The sequence below is a fragment of the Dermatophagoides pteronyssinus genome, unplaced genomic scaffold, assembly GCF_027571235.1.
Source record: "Dermatophagoides pteronyssinus isolate colony J.1.1.1.1 unplaced genomic scaffold, Derpt_VIB-CSIC_2022.12 sq0045, whole genome shotgun sequence".
NCBI classification, from domain to species: domain Eukaryota; kingdom Metazoa; phylum Arthropoda; class Arachnida; order Sarcoptiformes; family Pyroglyphidae; genus Dermatophagoides; species Dermatophagoides pteronyssinus.
Window position 1 is genome coordinate 165,078 of NW_027461568.1, and position 13,131 is coordinate 178,208.

At 29.4% G+C, this 13,131-nt stretch overlaps 3 protein-coding genes across 3 annotated transcripts; 2 read left to right on the top strand and 1 right to left on the bottom strand.

Annotated features, from left to right (window-relative positions):
• The first annotated feature begins 993 nt into the window (after window positions 1-993).
• LOC113796521 (uncharacterized) lies at window positions 994-7,962 on the top strand. Its single transcript, XM_075824051.1, has 7 exons — window positions 994-1,413; window positions 1,480-5,450; window positions 5,518-5,597; window positions 5,664-5,812; window positions 5,891-5,985; window positions 6,066-6,168; window positions 6,232-7,962. Exons 2-7 carry the CDS (start codon window positions 1,503-1,505, stop codon window positions 7,611-7,613), a joined length of 5,757 nt encoding a protein of 1,918 aa, XP_075680166.1. The 5' UTR covers window positions 994-1,413; window positions 1,480-1,502; the 3' UTR covers window positions 7,614-7,962.
• A 59-nt stretch (window positions 7,963-8,021) lies between these two features.
• On the bottom strand, window positions 8,022-10,992 carry LOC113796471 (uncharacterized). The gene is made up of 2 exons (XM_075824052.1): window positions 10,760-10,992; window positions 8,022-10,686 (listed from the first exon to the last, which is right to left on the bottom strand). The coding sequence occupies exons 1-2, from the start codon at window positions 10,919-10,921 to the stop codon at window positions 9,541-9,543; spliced, it is 1,308 nt and encodes a 435-aa protein (XP_075680167.1). The 5' UTR covers window positions 10,922-10,992; the 3' UTR covers window positions 8,022-9,540.
• A 109-nt stretch (window positions 10,993-11,101) lies between these two features.
• On the top strand, window positions 11,102-13,131 carry LOC113796375 (acetyl-coenzyme A transporter 1). The gene is made up of 2 exons (XM_027346646.2): window positions 11,102-12,325; window positions 12,379-13,131. The coding sequence occupies exons 1-2, from the start codon at window positions 11,262-11,264 to the stop codon at window positions 12,911-12,913; spliced, it is 1,599 nt and encodes a 532-aa protein (XP_027202447.2). The 5' UTR covers window positions 11,102-11,261; the 3' UTR covers window positions 12,914-13,131.

Consider the following 13,131-nt stretch of genomic DNA (forward strand, 5'->3'; position numbering starts at 1 on the left):
ATTCACACGATGAAAAAACAAACAGTCAACATCACCATCAACACAAACAATAATAGCGGCAGCATCATCATCAATCATGAACATAGTGGTTAAGAAATATGAAAGAAGAAAAAAAAATTCGAACGATATATGAAAGAAAGAAAAAAAATATATTCGAATGATAGTAGCATTGATTTTTGTTTGCAAAAGAAAAAAAACTAACCAACCACTACTACCACTACAATGACGACTATATTAACTTGATTTGAAAAAGAAGAAAAAAACATTTATTCGACTATATGTACACAATGTGTGTGTGTGTGATATGTGAACAATTAATCTATATACCGCCAGGTATTCAACGAAAAAAAAAAAAAAAAAGAATGTTCGATTAATAATGGGATATTGTTATGAATGAAATGAAATGAATGGATGGATATCAACACACACTACTCATTTTTGAATCATATTTGCATTTTATTATGCACTCAAATTGTGCCCTTTGCTCCTAATTTCATTTTTCTCTCTCTTTTTGGATTCCTCTCATTTTTGTTTAAGGATTTTTTTGTTTTGTTTTTGTTGATGTTATTCATCATCACCAACAACAACATCATCATCATCATCATGACGACAATAATTTAATTACCTTTTTGTTCTGTTTTTAAAATCGTTTTTATTGATGGTGGTGGTCTTCTGAAAATAAACAAAACAAAACAAAAATGATGAGAAAATTTCCTACTCACCTGGATTATTTTTCTTAATGAATTTAGATTTTTTTTTCGTTTTTATTTCATCTAAAACAACGGAATCATTCTGTTGATTGAATCCGTCAGAATATATGGTTTTGAAATCGATTTGAAAATCATCATTATTATCATTATTGTTGAACAAGGAAACCAAAAAAGAAAAAAGGTGAATGATCATCAAAATATTTGCTAATACACGTTTTTAATCAAAAATTTTTTTTCCCTCGTTTTTTTTTTCTCTCTCTCTCTCATCATTATCATCTGGCAGCATGTTATTCATATTTGGTTTTTAATTAAAGAATTTTTAAGCAACAACAACAACGATTGAAAACCAGAATCTTATCGATTTTATTCAATAATTCGGATTTTGTTTGTTTATGTGTTTACCAATTTCATTTTGGATCGATCATAACGTTTGCCATTTTTCCCGTTATTGTTGTTCGTTTTTTGCCGTCTATAAATGTCCAATGATAACATTGTAGAGCAGATTATTATTGTTTTTTGATGAATTTTCTGTGTGTGTGTGTGTGTGTGTGCTTGTCTGTTTCTTAATTCTTAATCAATCAATCATCTTTTTTCTTTGCTTACCTGTGTTTTTCTTCGTCTGAAAATTTTGATTTAAAACTAAATTTTTTTTCAAAATCGACAAATCAATTATAATTTGATTTCATCTATGTAAATGATAAAGGTAATTTTTTTAATTGTTATTTTGAGTTTTGTAAACAGAATTTTTTTTTCGTTTTTTTTCCATTAGACATTAAATGTTTTACTACTGAAATGGATGATGGAGGTCGATGTCTTCTCGATGTCATCAATGATCCTCAATTATTACAATCATTTTTGGAAAATAATAGTAACAATAACAATACAACACAACAGCAAACAAATTCAAATTCAAATTCATCATCAACATCGAATGTTGTTGTTTCTTCGGCTTCGGCGGCAGTTGCATCAAATACTACCATTATCAATGCACCAACGATTGTTCAACCACCACCACCACCACCACTATCACTATCAACTATTTCTTCAACACCATCAATAATAATTAATCAGAATAAAAATGATTCTGTTTTCAATACTGCAGCAACGACAATCGATCAATTGTCAATGCCATCATCATCTATGGTTGCAACAACAACAACGCAACCGATAATCGTACCAAATAACAATAATAATGGAATTATTAATCCAATAATAACGATTCCAAAAACATTAGCATCACAAATTCAAATTGTTGGTAATAATAATAATAATAATAATCAATTGATGGCTACCACTATTTCGACAACGCCGACAACAACAACAACAAATAAACCGGTACGAGCTAGAAAATCAACTGCCGTTGCAACTAAATCAAATTCATCATCGAAATCGATAAAAAATCAACAAATGACAAATTTATCATCATCAACAACAATACCAACATCGATATCATCGATATCTGGTATTCTGGGTTCTTCAAATATAGCAACTAGTATTGCATCAAATACATTGGTTGCTGCTACACCAACATTTCTTAATTCTACTACCGGTCTTATACCAATAACTTCACTTGCTACAACTGGTGGTGCTGGTGGTGGTGGTTTACAAGGTTTGATTTTTGCCGGATCACATTTAACACATTCAAATGCAACATCAAATGTTCAATCTATAAGACATCCATCAACATTTGTTTCTACACCACAATTTCAATTAGGTCCAAGACCAATGACTGTACTACCTCAACCATTTATATTACCTGGCGGTTTACAGCTAGCTACAAATGGATCAAATAATCAACAACAATTTGTATTTGCAAGACCTTCATTATCGCATCAACAACATCAAACAACCGGGCCACAATTATTACAGATAATTCAAACATCACAAGGTCCACAATTAATTGCACAGGCACCATCGGCTCCAATACAAACAATTGCAACATCGAACCATATTCAAACTATCAATGTTCAACAACAACAACAACAAACATCAACAGTATTGACGCCAACAACATCAGCTGCCATAATAACAAAAAATTCCAAAGGTTCTAATAAACAAATTTTACCAAAACCTAATTCGGCAAAAAATTCAAAAACCAATCATCAACAGAATCAGATTCAGAATCAGAATAATAATTCACAAAATATTAAATTCATTCAAACACCAACAGTTGGTGGTACTACAAATCCTTTTTCAACATCGACAAATCAAAATGCTACTCAATTTATAATTGGTGGTGGTGGTGGTGTTAGTGGTGGTATTCATCAAAATCATCAACCACAATTGATTGCCGGACCAAATGGTACATTCTTTTTATCAAATAATAATCTTTTACATACAAATACTGGTCAAACACAATTCTCACAACAACCACAATTCTTATTACAAAATCAACAATTATTAGCAATTAGACCATCATCAGGTACTGGTTCATTAGCTGGACAAACATTTCTAGTTAATCCAAATGCATTGACGACTGCCGCAAATAATAATCTGAATAATAATAATGATCAATTAACCGCATTAAATCAATTGACAATTCCTCAATCATCATCGATTATAAATACAAATAAATCATCAACAACAACATCATCAACAAATATTACTCATCATCATGCAACATCTTTGAATCATATCTTATTGAATCAGAATACTACACCAATTGTTAGTCAAGCAAGTCAAGGATTAACAGCATTTCGTCAACAACAACAACAACAACAACAGGCACCAGGTAATCTAATTATCAGGCCACAAATAATTGGACAACAATCATTACCACCAACATCATTATCATCATCAACAACGACTACTGTAAATAATAATTGTACACCACAATTAATACAGATACAAACACCGAATGGACCAATATTACTTTCGGTTAATTTAAATTCATCACAACAACAACAACAACAACAACCGTCACAACCTCAGATACAGCAATCACAAACACCACAGCCACAACCACAAACGATTCAGATCGATAATACGTTATATTCATTAACAACAAATCCGGTTAATCAACAACCGACATTGAATCTTGGTGGCGGTGGTGCGGCAACATTATCACAAGCGATACTCACAAATCAAACACATAATCAACAACAGCAGCAGCTTTTAACACATCATCATCAGAATTTTTCATCAAACCAACAACTCCACCAACAACAGACAATTCTGTCTTCATCGAATAATAATCAAAAAAATCAAACAACAACAACAACAATAACGAAACCAAAAACACAGAATCCCACAAAAGGCCTTAATCTAGCTGATCTCCTTAAAGAAACTGGTATATTAACTGAATTTAGTCCACCAACATCACCCATATCGATTACTCAAACAAAAGATAATAATAATAGTGCCAATGTTTTGATTGATCCATTAACAAGAATATCAACACCATCATCACAATCACAAACAATATTGATGGTATCGAATTCAAATAATAATTTGTCCACAACAGCAACAACTACAAATGCAGTAGCAGCAGCAGCAAATACTGCATTAGCTCCATCATCATTACAATCACAAACACAACAATTAAGGATATCATTAACACCTGATGGAACAATTGTATTATTATCACCAAATTCAAATACATTATTACCAACAATTCAACAACAACAACAAGGTATAAATAATTTGACTGCCACAACGATAATTGGTCAAACGAAAAATACGAATAATAGTAAGCAACAACAACAACAACAAACAGTTGTAAATGATTCAAGTGGTCTTGGATCATCACAACCATCGCCGGATTCAACAACACCAAGTATCGATACTGGATCATGTTCATCACCATCTACCGTTATTACAACGCAAACAACGCAATCGTTACCAACACAAACGATTAAAAATATAAACAGTATTGATTCAAAATCATTGGACAATAATACTGTTGATGATACTGTTGTATCAAGTTTATCTTCAACAAATCAATCATCATTGAAAACATTAACATCATCAACGGCAACAACAACAACAACAACATGTACAGCCGATACTAGTTCAATTAATCAATCGATAAAACCTAGTCATTTAATGAATAATAATAATAATACTTCATTAGTTTTATCACAACAACAGCCAACATTACCTTTAATGACTAATAATCAAACAACAACAACAACAACAACTTATACAACAATTTTAATTCCAGGAACAATAATGTTTTTAAATGATAAACGTATACCGATTGCAACATTAAATCGTACAAATCAAATTGGTGAATTGATGCAACGTTTAGATAATCAGATTAAACAAAATATTTTACAACAACAACAACAACAACCAAAAGATTTACAACAAGAATTACAACAATTACAGCAAACATTATTATTGATACAATCACAGCCGATTATACCGAGTCAGATACCACAGGTAAAAATTTCGGATAAAATTGCACAATTATTACAGATATCAACATGGGCCACACAATCAACACAAATCAAAACATCACCACAAACAATTGCCGTTGTTAATCATAATCAATCATCGATTGGAACAACAATAACGACAACAACAACAACAACAACTACCACATCAATAACAACACCTACTACAGTAAAATTTGTTCTTGGTCCTAAAATCAATTCAAATTCCATACAATTAGTACATTCGATTTCGAATTCTAGTCCAATAAATCCATTATCATCATCATCATCATCGCCATCAACGACTGCAAAACAAACAACAACCCTTACAGCAACAGATTCGATACAATCACCGGATTTAAAAGTATTTCATTTGGAGTCTGAATAATTTTCATTGAACATAACAATTTTTTCCCCGATTAAATTTTTAGACACAAATTACAACATCACCAGTGATAACAACACCGATCATTGTTAAACAGGAAAAACCAAAATCCAATATTCTTAAAGCGTAAGTTTGTAATTTTGTTTTAAAGCAAATTTTCAAATAAATTATTGAAATTATTATTATCATTAGGATACAATCACAATTACATGCTGATCAGAATACAGCTTTACATCCGGATTGTCGTACACCGTTTCGTTCACGTGATGATGCTTGTAAACGTTTATTACGTTATCATGTATTTGATCAACAACAATTTTCGGAAAAACAGTTGCAAAAATGTAATGTTTTTTTTTAAATTTTTTTTCGCAATATCATTAATTTCATTCCTCTGTTTTTTTTTGTTTTATCTAAAATAGTTGATGAACTTTTTGAACAAGCATCACAAACATTGTTATATAAACGACAACAACTTTATGATAAATTTCGTTATCTCATCATAAAAGATAGTATGGTAAGTGTTAAAGTTTTTTTTTGTTTTGTTTTTTGTTAGTAGATTATGAAAATTTTCTTCCTGTATCAATGAAAATGTAGAAATATTCACCTTCATGTGAACAAGTAATGGTTAATCGTATAATTATTGATGAAGAAAATGCTGCATTAAAATCTGATAAAGAATTGGTTGCATCCGGTGGAGGTAATATGACTTTTTAAATATATTTTGGATTTGAATTGACTTTTTTTCTCATTTATTCATTAGTGTTAGATTTACCACCTTTACCTGAAACTTGGCTTGAAGATTCACAACAACTACAACAACAAGATAGTCATAAAAATGATGAAGAAAACATTAGACAAAAACATTTATTATTTGATACGGATGAATTGATGAATGTAGATTATTTTGATAATATAACATTGAAACGAAAATTTGAAGAAGATAATTCTGCGGCAGATTTTCTTCTAGAATCAACAACAACGACGACAACAAATTTATTTACCACCACTTCTTCTGAACTTAATTCTGATTTGAATGCATTATGCGATATTTTTGACGAAGAATCTATAGCCAATCCAACATCGATAAATAATGATGATAATGATGATGTTGATAAATTAATTAAATTACATTCACCAATCGATACGAATAATGATTCGGATTTTCTTGGAATAGATGGTTTGAATGATCATAATAATGATGATGATGATGATGATAATGATTCATTATTAAGATGTAATAATCAAAATTTTGATGATTCCAGTCGAGCCATAACAGATGTTGATGATGATCTTGAAGCATTATATTCAAATATTACCGATACAAGTGATTTGATTGGTAATAATCAAAATTCATTATTATGGCCTAATGATTCTAATCATAATCATCATATGCTTAATTCGACAACTGATTCCTTATCACATAATAATCATCATCATAGAAATCAGGATCATTTTCTTGGTCGATCCATATCAACTGGTGGTGGTGGACAATCATCATTGTCTTGGTCAACACGTTCATATGGTAATGTTAATGAAACGGAAGCAGCTGTAGCTGTTCAATCTATTATTGGTGGTAATGATGATAATGATATACCTACCGATGATCATGATAATGATGGTACTATGGATTTTTCTAGCTTAGAATTATCGGATAATGTTCATGGTGATAATACGACAGCCACATCAAATAATCATTTTGGTAATGAAGATCTTTTTCCAAATGATCATCAATCATTCGATGATAATGTAAGAGAATCCAGTACGGCCATTGATACAACGAATTTTATTCAAAATTCAATGACCAATAATAATAATAATACATCTGCTGCTGATATGCAGATGAATTGTGCCATCAAAAGTATAATGATGCCTTCTGATTCTTATCATATCAACAATGATAACATGTCATCATCATCAACATCATCATTAAATAATGAATTGTCATATCAACATCAAAATCATCATCAACAACAAACATCAATGATGTTACCAACATCAACAATATCAACATCAACAAACATGATGAATCGTTTTTCATCATCAAACAATTCAATGATGATGATGAATAGTTTTAGTGTACCATCAACAATGTCACATGTAAATGATCCAATGTTGGATGAAGCTGTCAAAAGTATTCTATAACAAAGAACTCATCAATTTTGACTATCCAAATTAAAAACAACTAAACTGTGATCTATATAAAAAAAATTATGTTCTCAAACAAAACAAAACTAAAAAAAAAATATGTACGGAATTGAAAACCAAATTTATATATAAAGATTCGTAAATCATTGTTGAAAAAAATTTCATAACGGTAAATAATGAACATTATCAATGTAAATTATTATCATTATTAATTATTGCTGAGCATTTATTTCATCAACGACGACGACAACAACAACAACAACAAAAATCATCGTGCATACCATCATATCCATTTTTTTCTATTTGTAATATATATGTAACTAATAAATGGAAACTTCAACGTAAATCTTTACGTGTTCGAATGTTGTGTGTGCAGCTTTGGCGTTGTAATGATAAAACGGGATATAATTTAGAATAAAATATTTTATTGACCAAGCATATGAAGATCATAGATCTCCAAAATACTCGATGATTGAATGATAATTTAGGAAGGCTTTATATACTAGATTTAAATCAGTTAATTACATTCATTAGGCTACAACATTCATTAGTTGATTAACAAAACATCCAAACGATGGTATTTAGGACATGTAATCAATCAATAACATTCCAAAACAAATCATGTTTTGGAAATATTATTTACATCCCCTCGCTCGAGATGATGCTGGCGGGCCGGATCAGGTTGTTGTTGTTTCCTGCATCAGCTCCATGGTTATAACTGCAATGATGTTGTTAACAGATAATCCAGTATATCTGTGTAAAGTATTTGGTGTGTGGAATTTAGGGATAATATTGACGATATTGGAAATATTTTGGAAAATCAGTTCAGCAAAACAATAAGTCAGTTTGATAATTTTTCAAGTTTTTGATACAAATCATCTGTCAAAACGTTTCTTATTTCACATAAAATTTTCATACGATTTTTTCAATTTTTCTTGATAAAATTTTGATCATTTTGATTGCTCTCAAGCTATTAAAGATGCGTGTCTTGGTGAACCATTTTTGATGAGGTGCGTACCAAAACGCCTACCTTCAGCTTTATCGGGTTTTTTGAACATTTTTTTGAATTTGAATTTGAATTTGATTACCCTTAGGCTGCCAAGGATTTACAGCATATTTTCGGAGGCCTCTTTTTTGATAGATTCTTACCTCAACGCTTACCTTCCGCTTTATTGAGCTTTTTGAAACAATTTGAAATTTAAATCTTGATAATTGAATTAATTTGATATTGAAAATTTTTATGAAACGATACTCAGTTTTTTGAAACAATTTGGTCAATCAGCTTGGTTAAAATTTTCAAATTTTCGTTTTCATTTTACTTGAATTGATTGGGCGGTGTGTTGTACGAACAGATATTGATTGAAACATTGGAGATTCCCACTGTTGACATCCTGTTGGCTTGTAACTAATAAATGGAAACTTCAACGTAAATCTTTACGTGTTCGAATGTTGTGTGTGCAGCTTTGGCGTTGTAATGATAAAACGGGATATAATTTAGAATAAAATATTTTATTGACCAAGCATATGAAGATCATAGATCTCCAAAATACTCGATGATTGAATGATAATTTAGGAAGGCTTTATATACTAGATTTAAATCAGTTAATTACATTCATTAGGCTACAACATTCATTAGTTGATTAACAAAACATCCAAACGATGGTATTTAGGACATGTAATCAATCAATAACATTCCAAAACAAATCATGTTTTGGAAATATTATTTACATATATATTTCAGAGATAAACTGTTATGTTTATTTCTCTGTTTCAAACAAAAAAAACAAACAAATCATTTTATTATTATTATTATTATTATTAATGTATTCAATTATTGAAAAGAAATTAAAAACTATATTGATTGATTGATTGATTATTGCACTATATTTTTTTTTAATTTTGAATTTCGATCATAATATCAATATTAGGAATTAAGAAAATCCGACCAATCATCCGAATGATGATGTTGATGATGATGATCAGTTTGTGTTGTTTGATCATAATTCCATATGGTTTGTGTTTCAATATCAACAAATTCAAATAGTTCATTAAATCTTAAATCATCATGATGATGATTATGATGATGATCCCATGAACAATCATCATCTTCTTTTGTTTGTGTTTCAATATTTTGATATAATGAACGATGATGGTCATTGTTTGTTTCAACAACATCATTATCATTATGTTGATCGCTATCAGTAGCCTGTTGACGATCATCATCATCTTCAATCATCATTGATTTAATCATAAATGGATCTTCATGATGTTGTATTATTGATGTATTGATGTCCGATTCAATTTCATCATCAAATAATGTCTGTGTAAATGTTGAAATTTTTGAACAATTTTTAACAATATTCGTACGATTTGAATCAAAATTTAATGGAAATATTTTCTGTTGACAATCATTATTATTATCATTATTATTGGTATAATCACGAATCATAACCGAAGGTAAATCAAACGATGAATGCATTGTTTGTGTTTGAATACTATTCGATTCGATTGGACGTGTATTTCTTCGATGACGTTTTCGAATTGTTTGACATTCTGTACTACGTTTTAATTTTGGTTTAGTATTCGATTCATTCTTGGCACATTTATTATTATTATTCATTGATGATTGATTTTGTTTTGAATTATCAACAGAATTTTTTGGCAGTATAAATTTGTTTCCATCATTTTTATATGAAATTTTCATATTAGAATCAGAATTATGGTTATTAGAAATATCACATGTTTTAGGAATGGTTGTTGTTGTCGTCAACATTGGAACAAGAATAACATTTGAACATTTTGTATAATCGGATGATGATGATGGTGGCTGTTCAGATATTGATTTACGAAATTTAAAATTTTCATTATTATTATTATCAGGTAAACAATGACCTAAACGTTTACAATGCATCCATAATGATGTTGGTTTATCATAACATTTTTTACATGTTGCACATGTTAATTGTTGACCACAATATTTTTCATGATATTTCAGTTGAAATTCTAATCCAAATTTTTGATTACATTTTGAACATTTTAGTTTTTTTTCACCATGAATATTTTTCATATGCTTATAGATGAAATTAGAATAATAAAAAAAAACATTGATTATTTAAAAAAAAAAATGATTCAAATAAACATACATTTTGTAGAAAAATTTCCTTTTTAAATATTTTCGATCCAGATGGTCCATATGGACAATTTTTTTCCGTACATTTAAATTGTAAATTTTTCTTTGATTCATGTTGTTGTTGATGATGATTTGAAAGATAAATTATTTTAGCTGGATAAAAAATTGAAGACATTATTTTGTTTGTTTTTTGCGAAAGAAAAAAGAAAGATTCAATAAAAGGTAAACAAAACAAGAATTCTCAAAAAAAAAAAAAAAAATGCTCGTAAAAATTTTTCGTAAAAAAAAATTTGTAACGAATAACTTGCATTGTATAAATTGAGTAAATTTTTATATCGTGTATTGATTTTTTTATTTGTTTTGTAATCGTCATCAATTTTTAGTTGTGACAACCAGAAAAAAGAAAATACCGAATTTTTACCCGAATCAAAACCAACAACAACCAAAAAACATATCAATTTATCGATCATCAGACTGAATCATATAGTGTGGACCATTTATTATTTGTTTTTTTGATGGAAAATAAAAATCAATCATCATCATCATTGAACCAAAGACGACAACATGAAAAATCACCAACAAATTCATCATTTGACAATGATTTGGATGAAAAGTCCATTTCGATACAAAAATCTAAACCAAATCTTAAAGGAGATTATATGAATATTGCTATACTATTATTTTTATATCTTCTTCAAGGTATACCACTTGGTTTGATTTCTGGCATACCGTTGATAATGATGAATCGTGGTATTGATTATTCGGATCAGGCAATATTCAGTTTTTCAATGTGGCCATTTAGTTTGAAATTATTATGGGCACCAATTGTTGATTCTGTTTATTCATCACGTTTTGGACGTCGTAAATCATGGATGATACCATCACAATATTTGATCGGTGCATTTATGATTGTTACATCATATTATCTGGATTCAATGATGAATTCAATTGAAGGACCAAATATTTATTCAGTAACGGCATTATTTTTAATATTAAATTTTCTTGCCGCAACACAAGATATTGCTGTTGATGGTTGGGCATTAACAATGTTAAAACCATGTAATGTTGGTTATGCATCAACATGTAATTCGGTTGGTCAAACAGCTGGATATTTTCTTGGTTATGTTGTATTTTTAATATTGGAATCACCACATTTTGCAAATTATTTCCGACAAGAACCACAAGATGTTGGATTGATTACATTGGATGGTTTTTTCTATTTTTGGGGTATTGTTTTTATTATTGTTACAACATTGGTTTTGTTATTTAAAAGTGAACAACCAACTATACATGAAGAAGAAGATTCAACTATTCGGGAAACTTATTTGAAATTAATACAAATATTGAAACTTGGTCCAATCAAAAGTTTTACAATTATATTGTTAACATGTAAAATTGGTTTTTCAATTGCCGATGCAGCAACACCATTAAAATTAAAAGAAGCCGGTCTACCAATGGATCATATTGCATTAATGGCTATACCATTATTACCATTACAGGTTGCATTACCATGGATTATTGGACGTTATACGAATGGACCTCGGCCATTGGATGTTTTTCTTCGTGCCTATCCATTTCGGTAATATTTTTTCAAACATTGTTTCATTGTCTAATCTATTTTCTTTGATTTAGGTTAATATTTTCATTCTTGGTGGCCGGTATTGTTTGGTGGACACGTGTATTATATGCAAAATATTCATATTTTCCAGCATATTATTATGTATTTTTAATCGTTATTTATTGTTTTCATCAAGTTATTGTTTATAGTATGTTTGTTTCAATAATGTCATTTCATGCAAAAATATCGGATCCATCAATCGGTGGTACATATATGACATTATTGAATACATTAACAAATTTAGGTGGAAATTGGCCAAATACATTAGCATTATCATTATTAGATTATATAAATTTATCATATTGTTCATTAGATGGATCATTTTGTTTTATAAAATCAAATAAAACACATATACATGATGATTCTTGTATTGAAAAAGATGCCGGTAATTGTGTATTATGGTTGGATGGTTATTATACATTGACATTTTTTTTCGCATTAATTGGTACATTATGGTATTTTTGGTCATATAAATTAATTGTTCGTTTACAATCGATACCGAAAAAACAATGGCTTTGTCCAAATTCATTGAAACGAAGAGAAAGTTGACTAAATTCTTCTTCTTCAACAATAACAACAACAAATTCCGAAAATGATACCGAATCTAAAATCAGTCATCATAATCATCATCAGGATCATCTTCATTCTGGTCATTATAGAAATAGAAATATTGTCAATGTTTAAACCAAACATTATTATTACCTTATTATTATAATTATAATGAATTTTTTGTAACAAAAAAAAATTTATAAAAAAAATTATAGAAA